Raw genomic sequence first — 14,548 nt, 5'->3', positions numbered from 1 at the left:
TATTTTTCATATCATGTTTTAATTTGGGCCTATTTTTTCAATTTGCATATCTGGCACGTGTTATTAATAAATGCATAGTTTTTGTATTTTATTTTAGTGTTTTTCATTTATTTACTCTTCATATGTGATACAGAACCATGGATGTAAGCTAAATTGTTTTAAAATTCTTTACATTTATTTCCCTCAAATTTTTTTGTGTGTTTTATTATTGTTACCCACCATGTTTAACAAACAACAAAATGCTTTTTGTTGATTTTCGTTGATAGTTTCAATTGATTTGCCAGATCTTTGCGTACTTTTATAACTACTTTTTGCGTTTTTTATTCGTATTTAACAGCCACAGGTCTTATGACTTTTTTTCTGTTTTCCTTTTTTAAAGAGAGAAATCAGGTGCGTTTAATTTCCTTAGCAGGACAGTCCGTCAGAGCGGATTTTTACGGAAGTCTGTGATCTCCTATCCTCTCAGAAAGGACACGTGAGCAGTGAAAGAGGCGCACCCGCAGTAAGGAGGGCGTGTCTTTGAGTTATGCCGCCGCCGTGCTGATTGGCTGAAACCGGTGGACGTCACTGTGTACAGACCAAGCAGCACGCAACAAACCCGCCCAGTGTCCCCGGGATGAGAGAGGACGGCTGTTTGAGCAGAGAAAGAACAGGGAAATGAAGTTGTCAGACAGGCTAGCCCAGCAGCTCTCTCCCTTCAGCTCGGCCCCTTTCAACTTCTGAAGGCAGGTTTAGATGACAAAATCACCGCTATGACCGTCAGTTAGCAAATGTCACTCAGCTACGGGGCTATCAGATAACGTTACCCACCGAGAAGAGAAGCGTAACAGTAAAGAAAGTGGAGACAACTTGCTATCCCGCTAACTCTCCTCCAGCAAGTCGACTGCGTTTCGGTTTCAGGACGACACCTCATTTGGTAAGTTTTAGTAGCTTAAACTTTACATGTCTTGTTTCTATGCGACGTTTCTACAGAACTTGTCACTAGTTAGGCCATTTCCAGATGCTGCTATCCAGCTCAGAAGCTAGCTGTACTTTTCTGATACACCATAATGTAACGTTGACGTTTTAATGTCGTTTTTACCCTAACATCCTCCCTGACGTCGCTTTGAAAGTTAGCGTTTTTTACTAGCATAGCCTGTCACTTACTTTTTTTTTTAAACATATAAAGAAACCACTCGAATCGACGTAGCAAAGTTTAGCAATTTTTTTTTAACTGTTTTTATATTTTCAATAATTACATTTATCCATGGGCGGATTATTATACAACAGATTCCATGGGCTCAAAGGTGCTCAAACTCCCCCCTTAATCCCCCCCAGGAATGCTACAAACCAACAGCATATTATCAATTATGTTTAATGCTCGTGCATCTTTCCTTTTAAACAAGTAATTTATATTTTTACATTACTTTTCAGGTATTTCGTTTATTTTATTGTACTGCTTTACCTTTTCAGCATTTTTAGTTTCACTTTTCTGGATATAACCAAAGGTGCCTTTTTTTATTTTTTTTTATTCAGGCATCTCAGTGGTCACCACTTATAATCTTTCAGCCACATTAACCCTTTAAAGGAAACTCAGTAAAATACTTTGACAATCAAAATTTCAAGCCAATAGTTTGATTGGAATCCAGGACAAGACTTTGTTACCTTTGTGACATTAAAAAAATATGGATATTTTGATAGCAAAAACTAATTTCAATGTAATAACAAGAAACACCAACTTGTCTGAATATATTAAGAAAAATAACAAAAGTACCTCTATAGGAAATTCATGAAAAACACAGTGAGAGTAAAAGAAACAGTTTTTTTTTTTTTGCTACAACATAACTTTAGAGGCATTAATGCTGATACTGGCTCTTATATTTTTTTTAGATTATAAACCTAAATATAATTGTTAACTAGGCTTATTAACACTTTAAGTTTTACTTTTTAACCTTTCAATTAGCTTTTTACCTTTTTTCTTCATTTGTTAACTTTTTTCAAACTAAATCTACAGTTAATTAATCTAATTTGTAACTTGCCCTATAAATGGTTAAATCCAAAGGTCATACTAGCATTTTGATTTACATTATGCTTTTGTAATATTTAGAGGTAATTATTTTTAACCAGAAGATTATGAAGAAAATAAATTTTTGTATATATGACCATAGGTAAGTTAATAGCCGCTGCAACAAGGTGAGGCTTATTCTCTTCTGTTTAATTCATAATCATTAAAGCGTATTAAACATGAAGGGCTAACCAACAGATTTGTAGGGGTGTAAAATGCCCCCCTGGAGCCGTCTATATGGGACATTTTGTTCCAAACATTTGTAAGTTCCTTCCAGCGCAGGAATCTGTTTGTACCTGCTTTGATCACCAAGTCTTTAAAGTAATATTTTGTCATCTTGTTTTAATTTACTGTAAGGAAATCCAGTCTTTTGACTGTAAAAGATTAGCAGGTAGTGTAGATGTGTGGGTTAGTTTTGCTGAATCAAATGGTAATCTGTTTAAAACAGGGCATTTAAACAGGGTCCAACTAAAACTCTCTAGAAAATAACATGCATTTAAATAAAATTCAATGTTCAACTCATGCATTTTTTTTAGAGGGATTTGCCTCCACAAATTCTTTTTACAACAGTTCACTACCAAACAAACTAGTTCTTGTTGATTTTAAGGGTTGATTTCTAAAGGTTTAAAACATAAGGCAGCTGGAGCGATTATGGCAACCAGTGTTTACAAAATCAAACTGGTAATGACTGGACTTGGCCGTGTGCATCAACTGTATTGCACCTCAGCTTGTATGCTGATAATGTGTCTCATAGAAAAAGCCAGTTTTAAGCATTTTAATCTGTTTTCTGTACTTTCTGTTGATTTATTTTCTAATTTATTGGATTGATTGTCGTGTTTAAATTTGTCCGTGCATTTCAGCCTGTTGTTTTTTCCAAGTTTTTACAAATATATGCTACAAAGGTATTACAGTCCCCCCTCTCAGATAGTATATGAAGAAATGTGCTTGTAGCTGCAGCTGTACATCCCAGCGATTGCACAGCCATTTTTCTGAAACATGCACATATTCACATCAGGGATGCACTATTAAGAAAACATTCGGGCTATTATTGATATCTGGAATTATTGAGGCTATGTGGCTGATATTGAGCAATAGCTCCTGCATTGCATTACAACCAGTATCAGATGGCTAAGCAGTACCTCATAGTCAATCTCCCCTCCTTTCAAAACACAAACATCAACAACATGAGCATTAGTTTAATAACATTGTCTGGCTGATTTAATCTGCATATCTAATTAAAAAGTTCTATTTTCTGCAGTGATTTTTGGATTGCACCGCCTGTCTGCAGTCATGCCTTTTCCGTTCGGGAAGTCTCAGAAGAATCCAGCCGAAATAGTAAGGACTTTGAAGGACAATGTTGCACACATGGAGAAGTTGGATGCTGCAGACAGCAAAAAGTGTGAAAAGGTTTGACACCATCTTTTTCCTTTTCCTCTCTAGCTCGTTAAAAATGAATCGTGGGTTGTAAGCTTACATTACAAGACCCAGTCAATCTTCTGCTTGTTTGGTTTCCATTACTAAGGTTGCAGAGGAGGTGTCCAAGAACCTTGCTTCGTTGAAGGAGGTGCTAAGTGGGACAGGGGACAAGGAACCTCAAACCGAAGCGGTGGCTCAACTCGCACAAGAATTATACAACACCAACCTCCTCATCGCACTCATCGCAAACCTGCAGAAGATTGATTTTGAGGTTAAATTAAAAAATATATATTTGTTCCTTTATTAAATTGATAAGTTGCAAAAGTTTAGGGATTATTTTGCAAAGAGCTGGATTAAGCAGAGTCTGTTTCTGCTTGCATCCAAATTCTGCCTGCTGATCTGTCTGAGTCATTATTTCACAGGGCAAAAAGGATGTGGTCCATTTGTTCAGCAACATTGTGAGACGTCAGATTGGCAGCCGCACACCCACTGTTGAATACATCTCCTCACACCCAGAAATCCTCTTCATGCTTCTGAAAGGGTCAGTTTATTTTTTCTTTACTCTTTACCGTGAACAGTTTGGGTCAAAAATCCACGTTTTAGCATAAGGATTCAAACCATCCAATGAAGCAGAAACCAGCTTCTGCTCTTCTATTTGGATTTTATTTAGTTTTTTACTAATTTCCTCAGCTATGCGTTCGGTTTGCACTTCCGTGCACCGTATGCGTTTCAACAACTCCCAGAAGAACAAGCAGGAACTTGCTGCGCTCACCTGTGGGTTTCACATGCTGATGGAGAGATAGCAGAGCACCAGTTTTACAGCTCTTAAAAAAAGCCCCACCGCTCTGCCTGCTGAAGAGAGTAAAATTCAGCTTTAGCTGATCTGCGCTGGGGTCATCTCGGACTACCTTCAGCAGATCAAATACCATCTCATGCTGCTCTATGATGCATTTTTTATTTCATGGCCGTTTCCCTTGTTTTTGAACCTGAACTCTTCAAATGTCATGCTGACAAAGAAGACCTTTAACGTGTTTGTTGGGAGGAAGGCATGAAATGATGACATTTAATGCTCATGTGGTAAATTATTTCCCCTCTTATGTAGCTGCTGCAGTAAAGGATAAGGTGTCTGTTGGCCAGCTACCTGCAGGCTCAAAAATAAATACCTCACTGTGAATACAATTTTGTTGTCAGATTAGGAGCATTTAAAGTGCTTTAGCAGCCGGTTATTTGTTTTATCTGCTTGTATAATTGGTTGGTGATTAATTCTGAGGCTGACATGTGTAGCTGCTTGAAGCTGTGCTGACATGTGTTAACCTGTGCAGATATGAGAGCCCAGAAGTGGCTCTGAACTGCGGCATTATGCTGAGGGAGTGTCTGCGTCACGAGCCGCTGGCTAGGACGGTGCTCTTCTCCGAGGATTTCTTCTGTTTCTTCGGTTATGTCGAGCTCTCCACCTTTGACATCGCCTCTGATGCCTTTGCCTCCTTTAAGGTTGGCTCTCTCTCTTCCAAAGTCCTGCACTCCACCTTGATCATTCGCTGCTAATTTGTCTTTTTCCTCTCAGGATCTCCTCACTAGACACAAGATGATGTGTGCAGATTTCTTGGAGAACAATTATGACAGGGTGAGTTTATTCTAGTTTATCCGTTGCTCAAACATAACCTACCTTGTACTTAAGAGGCGTTTTTTGTCCACCAGGTGTTCACTGAGTATGAGAAACTGCTTCATTCAGAGAACTATGTCACCAAAAGGCAGTCTTTGAAGGTATTTATACCTTTTAATCTTAGAATTTGTTGTTTTTTCAGCTTACTTTCTTGCAATGATGGATTTTCTTTTAACTGTTTGGCAGCTCTTAGGGGAACTCCTGCTGGACCGACACAACTTCACTGTCATGACTAATTACATCAGTCGGGCAGAGAATCTGAAGCTGATGATGAACCTTCTACGAGACAACAGCCGTAACATCCAGTTCGAAGCATTTCATGTCTTTAAGGTGAGTAGTAAAATATGTCCAAAGATCAGATTGGAATGAGATCATCTCAGTATAATTGCCTTTAAAAAAAAACAGTTTTTACACAAAAAATATCTACAGACTAGGGCTGCAAATCGAATAATCTTTCGATTATTTTTTTCGATGAATTGATTAATAATCGATTAGCCAAAGGTTCCTTATAGAAGATTTTTTTTTTCGAAATCAAACCAGGTGAAACTAAAACTTTTCCACTTGAGGAGCTCTGGATAGAGCATATTGAGAGGATTACATTCTTGGTATAATTACTGCTCTAAGTGGGTCGCTCTGACAGCTAAAGGCATGTTTTGGAGTCTATAGTTCAGTTAACAATTAATCGATTGCTAAATTAGTTGACGATCATTTAAATGATCGATTAATCCGATTAATTGTTTCAGCCTTACTATGGAGGCAATCTAAGTTACTTTTATTCAAACTCAAATGTAAGGAATTGGATGCAGGCTGCTTAAAATCTAACATGGTGTTCGAAAAATTTAAAACCCTTTTTGTATTTGCAGAAATAGAAATCAGCCTGTTTTCAACTGTGAAAAGGCCAGTGAGACATGCTGTGTTGTAACTATCATTTTTCACTTTTATTAACATTTGTTTCACGATACAAGAACCTCGTCTGTTTAGCTGATTGCAGACTCGCCCAGAGCAGACAGCCTGACTAATTTACCATTACTGTCATCCCACTATACTTGTTTTACTCTAAAAAAGAACCAAAAAATGTCATGTTTACTGTGCTGTAATAATGGTTCCTTCTTACTCTATTACTATATAGCAGGTGTTTAGCAGGACCGGGGAAAATTTTAGAATCACAATTCCTAGTCCTGGGAATTCTCTATCGAATCAAAATTCTCAGAAATCCATTTTTAAAATGCGTTTAGATTCTGTGTTTTTGCTGCTCCTACTTGAGAGGGAATTAATTAGGAAATTATGAAAAGCGTCCAAAAGCAGCGGATCAGCTTACTCTAACGCGATGCAACAAGCTTCCTGCAAAGTCCCCAAGGGCTTCATCACAAAGGATTTAGGACTATAAGGCTCAGTTAAAGGAGAGGGCTTTAGGTTACCATGCTGGATCCGAGGTATGTTACACCTTCATTAAGTATCTTTAGTGATAAACATCCATCCATTTTCTGTCACGCTTATCCCAAGCAGGGTCATGAGGGGTGATGGAGCCCATTTCCAGCTGTTTAAGGGTGAGATGCGAGGTACGATATAGAAAAAGAGGACTAATACAAAAGTAATTTCATGGTGTAGAGTTTGTCTGAAGTAATTTAGGGGTTTTCTATCCATCCATCAATTTTCCATCACGCTTATTTAACCCTAGTGGGGTAGCGAGGGTGCTGGTGCCTATCTCCAGCTGTCTACGGGCGAGAGGCGGAGTCCTCCATGGACAGGTCGCCAGTTCATCACAGAGCAATACAGAGACAAACAACCATTCAAGCACACAATCACACCTAAGGTGAATTTACAGAAGCCGATTAAACTAACAGTCATGCTTTTGGACTGTGGGGGGAAGGCAGAGTACCCGGAGAGAACACACATGCACAGGGAGAACATGCAAACTCCATCGAACCTGGAACCTTTTTGCCGCAATGCATCAGTGCCATCCACAGCCCTAGTGATAAACAAGGGCCTCAATTATGTTCAGTCTTTATTCTGTTTAAATGTAAAGCTGATTCAATTTCTTTACTTTTTAGTTACATGTTAAACAGAATATCATTTTAAAAACCACTGAAATAGAACATTTTGTTTTTGAGTTGAAAATCTTTTCTGAATTGAATCGTTAATCAAAAAATCAATTTGAACCTCGAGAGAATGAGATTTGCGCATCTCATGTTTATTTATATAAATAACGTGTGTGTGTGTTTGTCTGTGTGTGTGTCTGTGTGTGTATATATATATATATATATATATATATATATATATATATATATATATATATATATATTATATACAGTGTGTAATTACTCTGTCTCTATCTCAATACTTGAAATTCCTTATATTAAAGGGACCGTGTTTGACCTCTGACACAGATTTTAGCTTATTTTGAAAATTATTAATTGATTTTTAGGGTCATTATAAAGCTGTTGTGCATATTAATGGTCCATGCTGGTTTTCCCAGAAGTGGAACCTTTGCGTTGATATCTAGCTTTTGTCGGGGGCTGATGTCTTTACTTGTTTTTAGACACTTTTTTTAGTAGATATGCACAATTATCAACATTAAAACATATCTGTATCCACCTAATAGGTGAAACGGGGATGACAAACAAACTGTTGTTTTTCCAGAAAGGAGGGGTTAGTCATGTGATGTTTTTCGGCCATGTGACAGTGATAGAAATCCAGCAGAGGATTGTGGGTGTTTAACTGAAGCAAAGAATCACTCTCAGCACTATGGTTTGTTTTTCAGTGCAGAGTTCCAGGCCATAATGTCTGTATTAATATCAGTTATTGATGCATCCCTGATGCATCACTAGTTTTTAACTGAGATGTCCAGGAGTGATGGAAGGACTCGGCTGTGTGGAGCAGAGGTGGACCTCTGCCTCCTGTTGCTCCTCTTTAATCTCTTATAAATTCTTGTCCTGTTTAATAACGGCCCCTTTCCATTAGTATCACCTTGAGATGTCATGGTATTGAATTTCTGTAGAGCGCTCACCTGGACGTCATTGTTTTTTCTCCCCATCACTCTCTGCATCCTACCATCTTATTCTCCAATTTTAAACATCAGATAAGGGCTTTAATGCTAGCTAAGGTCTCCTTCGTAGTTTTCCTTTCTGCTGGAATTTTAAACTGATGCCCTGTACATTATAGAAGCTTTGTTTTCTCTACAGTCCTAAATAAAATGGTTAAACTGCATAATTAGTGTACAGTAAAGCCATGAAAAGCTCCACAAATGACTTAATGCTGGAGTCTGATGCACTGAAGCACAGATGCATCTAAAAGTCCCAGGAGGGCGGTCCTTGGCTTCTGGAATTTGAGACCACTACTCTTTTTTTAGTGAACAGTCAGAGGTAGAAACAATAAATCGTCATTGTGGTTACAAAAGACTTTCCTTTTTTCAAACTTCATACACACTCAAAAACCACACCCTCCCACCCCAACTGGACCCAAAAATAACTACAATAATTGTGATTGTAATGAATAAAAAACAAACAAAAAAAAGAACACTGCACCAAAAACTTCAGTTTTTGTTTGTTAAATGTAGGTAGGCAACAGAATAAACAAATTAAAACAGTAAGTGAATAGCTCGATCTGCATTCCAAGGTATTTGTGGCTAACAAAGTATACCTTTGTGTATGCTCAACTTTTTAATTAAAACCACAGAATCTTTCAATTTAATACAATGTTGGTGGAAGTTCTTGGAGGCCACTAAAGTATGATAGAAAGGGTTCCAAAGAGATTTAAATTTGTCTGAGAGCCTTATAGCAAATTTGTGCGACCACTAATCTAAGCATTAGGGTTGTCACGATACTAAACTTTTCAACTCGATACCGATACTAAGGAAAATATTCGATGCTCGATACCATTTTCGATACCACAAGGATAAACACAAAGACTCCAAAAATTCTACAGAAATATTTTTATTAATAAATAAAATACAGTAAATAAATACAATAAACAAAAATAATTCTCAGCAGCTGCACCTGTTACAAAAAAAAAGTCTGAAACTGAAAAGTGCACAGAATTATTCAATCACACAGTGTTCTGAAAGTGCATTGTCCTCTATTCTGCACTTTAGATGAATGACTGCTTAGGTGCCACTGATGGTGGCACTGTATCGATACTTTTAAAAACAAGTATTGTATCCGGATACGACGTTTCAGTATCGATACTTTTTGACAACCCTACTAAGCATTAGTCCCAATCTATGGTGTGGAACTTTATCAAGCCGAGTTACCCACCTCTGCTGAATATATAATTGAAATCCCAGCCTGAATGCATGGCAAATATAACATCTTACAAAAATATTGCATCTAAGATAGAGATCAAACAATGTTTTTTTTGTTTTTTTTTTCCAAGGCCGATACAATTATTTTGACATCAGTTTAGCCAACCTCCGATATGTGCTGCCATTTCTTTCTGCGCTAGTTTTTTTCGGCTGAAGTTGCTTTTTATTCCTCTATTAATATGATAGAATCAAACAGTAAGAACAACTGTTACACTAATCTCTATAAACAAAAATAAAAACATTTATTAACCAATTAAATAATGGGGGCAGCGGCAATGCATGTGATTCACATGATCTTAGCGCATGGCTGCTGAATGCACGCATGTATTGCCCAATGCGATACATAAAAACACTACTATTGGCCGGTCAATGTATCGATCTCTAATGAGCAGTCCTGTAATTCACTAAATTGTACACATTCTGTACTTTGGATTATCATAAAATTCTTTGTTCCACCCACTGAAATCATTCATGGAAGCCACAGCTGCTATATTTTTTGTAATTTCCTTTTTTTTTGTTTTCTTAAGGTATTTGTAGCAAACCCAAACAAGACCCAGCCAGTGCTCGACATCCTGCTGAAGAACCAGGCCAAGCTGGTGGACTTCCTGAGCCACTTCCAGACGGACAGGTCCGAAGACGAGCAGTTCTGCGACGAGAAAAACTATCTGATCAAGCAGATCCGAGACCTGAAGAGACCAACGGCACCCGAGGAGTCTTAAAACCTGAAGGAGGCGCTTGTTTCTCTCAGGCGGTACATGGTAGAGGTGTCTGAAGCTGCAGTGGGCTGAGTGAGTGGAAACTAAAGAAAAACACCAACATATTTAGATCTAGTTTTAGGTATAAAACATAGGAAAGATGTTCTGAATTTTCATTTTCTGGTATAGTGTGAATACGGTGAGGATTTTATTCAGCACCTGTGTGGGCCAAGAACTGTTATTTAAACCACAGTGCTTCTTATTTAGCGACAGTGGAATGCCTTTACTCTGCTTGTGTAATGTTGGACCTTAAACTGTTACTCCTTCATAGATTGTTGCTAAAATGTCCCAACATTTGCTCAGGCTCTAGAGATGTTCTCATAAAATAATTATCCTTAACTTGTGTATTATATAAAGATTGAAATACTGAGAGGTAAATATATTATTTTTCTAATGTAACCGCCACCTATAAATGCTCCGGTTTGCTTTATTATTTGCCTTATTGTATGTTTTCTCTCTGTCGGCGTGGGAGTTAAATGATCTTTAGAAATATGGCCCTAGCAGAGCAGCATGTGGCTCTTTATTGGCCAAGTCAGCAGCCAGGGCTTTGGTTGCTTTGTCTGGCAGCAGTCAAACGTGGAGCCAGCCGTGCTGCATGTGTCAATGCAGGAAGCACAAGTCAAACCAATGAGGAATCGATCAGGTCTGTTGGAGATTGATATTTTTTTTTTGTGTTTTTTTTTTTTTTTTTTTTTTTTTTGAGGTTGCGTTTGGCAACGCTTACAGTGACTGAAATAGAAACAAAGAATCAGATAATGCTGCAGGGTCGGAGCTAGACAATTGATCGGGCAGAAAGCACTCCATTCATGTCCACATACAGAACACACACGGTCCTGATCTATTAAAACGGATCGCAGCCTTTTTCATGCTGTAGGTGCTTCTCATGATGCAGCCCCAAAATGTTTTCTGGTGATATTAACTTATAAGCATTAGGTCTGCTTCTTTCTCTGAACTCTGGACAGTTTTTCATTCTAGAAATGTCTTTAGAGAAAATGCACTTTTTTCTAATTTCCTAAGTTACTCTGCTTGAATAAAATGTCAATAGAAATGAATCAATAAACATTCCCCAAATTGCAAGACATTCCTTTTTTTTTTCTCAAAGATTATTTCAAATTGAGTATGGTCAGGGTTTAATTTGCTGTCATCTGTTATGCTACGTTCACACTGCAAGCATCAAGAGCAGCAAAAATGCATGTGTTGCTTCATTTTTGATGCTTGTAGTTTAGTTCTGATGCGCGGGTGAAGCAGCTTTGCTGCTCTGGCTGCGCCGTGGAAAAAGTGGGTTTGATGCACGTTAGGCAGAGCTACCCTATCCTATTTTTTCCTGTAACAATGGCGGCTATATGTGCTGTGATCACTGGGTATAAAGTAGTTTTATGTTTTTAAGTGGGAAAGTCCAACTGAAAACTTAATCAGTGCAGTCAGTTCATCCAGATTACAATCCTGCCTTCAAATATTATTTCTGTTGGAGCCGCTCAGACCCCCACATACCGGTGGTGTGCTGTCAGTAAGAATCCCGTTCAAGAGCAGCCTCTGGCCCAGTCTCCTCTTCGCGATTTGCCGCGGCGGCTGGAAGGCCGTTTTCATGTACGTAATCGAAACTGCAGGCACTGGGATAATAAAAGTGAACAGGTTTTACTGGCAGATTTCGGCATTTTAAGTTAATTTAGTTAATAAACTGTTCCAGAGGAGTGATCATAGTGTTCTGCATCATCAGTGCTGTGTCTGTCTCCCTGCAAGCTCCCAGATCAGCTTCTCTGATTGGTTGATGTGGCGCGTCGAGCAGCAAAAGTTCAATTTCTCCAACTCCGGCAGCTGCTGCGTTTGCAGCGCTTCACGCAGCAGAAGCTCATGACGCGCTGCTCCTGCTGCATATGTTTTGCTGCACCCCGATGTACGTCAACCATTGACTTTGCATGTAAACTAGCTGCTCCTGCTGCCTCTACTGCTTTAGGTGTGAACGTAGCATTTGATCATTAAATCATCAAGCGGCCTCTCTCTGATCATTATTCATATTAGCAACAGAGGCGACATCACACTGTGAGACAGAGATGTTTGCAGTTTGAAGGTAACCTTTGAAACTTGTTAGCACAGCTAGCATTACTAACAGCTGTCCTGGAGTTCTATAGCAAATGAAAAAAAGAACTTGATCTTATATTTTTTAAAAGCCTTAAATAAATGGTGTTTTATGACAGTTGGATAAAACAGATCCCCTCTGCAGTTATTCATTCAGCTCGCTGTTTCCTCATGACGTCTAACTCATGTATCAGACTCAGCTACCAGCTAAAACGCTCTTAAAGCTTCTGTTCTTTCTTCTGACTTGATTTCTAAACACCTCACTGGTACTAAAACAGCTACTTTAGATTCATCAACAACATCCACTGAAGCGTCGCAGTGTGACCTGGTAGTGCTCCTATGTGGTGCGTTCACTGTCAGAAAGAAAATAGGGAATTGAACTGTAGAACTGGACCAGTATAATATATATATTTTTTTTGCATCTCTAGTTATATTAGATTATTTAAATACGCTTTACTCTAATAGATCTGATGTCGGATGTCACCACAACCCTAAAAGTCAAACGAGGCGTCTGCTGAGGTACAGGTTATAGAAACAAGCCTGAGTGTTTTTGTGCAGATTTGGTTCCAATGCTGGATTTATTTTTGTGCATTACTGATTGTTTAAGAGTGATTTTTCTGAAAATGTTTTGTTTGTTTCTTAACGTTCTCATGAAATAATTTTAAAAAAATTAAGGATTTCTAAAAGTCATCATTGTCAAACATATACCTCCCTGGATTTAAAAAAAATCCACCTTAGAAGGCAGAACATTATTGAGGACAACACTTCACATGTGAACTGGGTGCTGCCTTGTTTTCGCTGTTAAAAAAAAAAAAAAGGTGTTTTAATATCTTTGGTTGATGCATCATTTAATTTATAGTAAAGTTAATGTTACATTCCTGACATCTGATTATGCTCATAAGCCAAAGGCACAGAAACGGGGTGTGTTGTTTTGTAAAAGCACAAAGTGAAGCAGGAAAAAAAAGCCAAATTGACATCCCAGGGAGCTTAAACTTTTAATGACCAACTGTGTTCAAGGTTACTTCAAATAGTTTCTAACAAAAGAGAAGTTAATTTCAAAGCCAGTTGATTTAACGTGTATGTTAAACACATCTGTTTCTTTAGTTACTGATTATGTCGATCTGTTTTGTTGAGATTTGATTCCAAGCATGACATGCACTTTGAAATGTAGGCCATGTAGTTCACTGCCTTTTCCACCAGGGGGAGCTGTAGGTAACAGCTGGCAGCTTGTGAAACTTATAGAAACAGCATTTCAAGTTTCTGGAACCCTACCTCCTACACTGAGATCATACAGGATTATGTAAAAGTCTATTCTGCTTGTATATTTCCAATTAATCTGAAATGTAGTTATTATCGGATCACATTATTAACCAATAAAGCTGTTTTTTTGAGGTCATGGACCAACACAATGCAAAATAAAAGTGCCTAAACGTCTTGCTTGGTAAATTATCAGACAGACTGGCTTATCCTTTGAAGTAATGTTCAAACAATTCAGAAGTTTTAATTGGGTTAGGTAAAATGAAAAAAGGATAAATCAGAAATTTTGACCGATCTCTGTTCTTCTACAGGATTTGGTTATTTGAAAGCAAACTATAACACATGGCTCGACTTTTACAAAATCCTGTAAGCCTCCAGCGATACTATGCACCCATTAAATTTAACTATTAAAGATCAACCCTATATATTTGTTGATCTTTAGTTTCTTGTTCTTGTGCTTCATTTTCTTCTTATTATTAATTTGCTACCTTCTCCTTTTTACTCTTTCCACACTGGATGTTTTATTTACTGTGGGAGCAGAATGTGTGTAAATAACATTATGAAAGATAACTGAAGTGTGAACACATTTATGAAAATAAAATGTTTTGGCAAGTTGTGGTGTGTTGATTTCTTCATTAATCCCTCATGTCAAAAATCCCTCAAAATGAAAGAATCTGTGTTTAAAGAAGACATTGTGACATTTGTCCAACAAACCAGACAACCAGACAAACCAGACCAGTGCGCGCCGTCATTCAGACAGCTAGGGCCTACTAACCTGACAACAGCCAGATGCATGTCTCCCTCCGCCCAGCTAGGAGCTAGGCGGAGGGAGACATGCATCTGGCTGTTGTTGGGCTCGCTGTCTGAATGACGGCGCGCACTGATACGAACAGAGAGAAAATAGGACCAAGTGATAACGACGTGTGACTTTTTCCACTACAACGTTTTTGGGATGCAAAAATATCACTCTTTTGAACACATAATGTTTTGGGAAGAGAAACGTTTTATTTCGCTGGGTCTAGCAAACCTGCCGGACT

General features: G+C 38.2%; 1 protein-coding gene across 1 annotated transcript; it reads left to right on the top strand.

The window, feature by feature from the left end:
- Positions 1-595: 595 nt before the first annotated feature.
- cab39l1 (calcium binding protein 39, like 1) lies at positions 596-13,071 on the top strand. The gene is made up of 9 exons (XM_038292218.1): positions 596-916; positions 3,303-3,451; positions 3,567-3,731; positions 3,883-4,001; positions 4,783-4,951; positions 5,025-5,084; positions 5,159-5,224; positions 5,310-5,453; positions 9,951-13,071. The coding sequence occupies exons 2-9, from the start codon at positions 3,335-3,337 to the stop codon at positions 10,140-10,142; spliced, it is 1,032 nt and encodes a 343-aa protein (XP_038148146.1). The 5' UTR covers positions 596-916; positions 3,303-3,334; the 3' UTR covers positions 10,143-13,071.
- Positions 13,072-14,548: the final 1,477 nt, after the last annotated feature.

This window comes from Cyprinodon tularosa, unplaced genomic scaffold, assembly GCF_016077235.1.
Source record: "Cyprinodon tularosa strain WSP-4 unplaced genomic scaffold, ASM1607723v1 ctg31, whole genome shotgun sequence".
NCBI classification, from domain to species: domain Eukaryota; kingdom Metazoa; phylum Chordata; class Actinopteri; order Cyprinodontiformes; family Cyprinodontidae; genus Cyprinodon; species Cyprinodon tularosa.
Note: the sequence above shows the minus strand (reverse complement) of the source record. Positions and strands in the feature narration are given on the sequence as shown.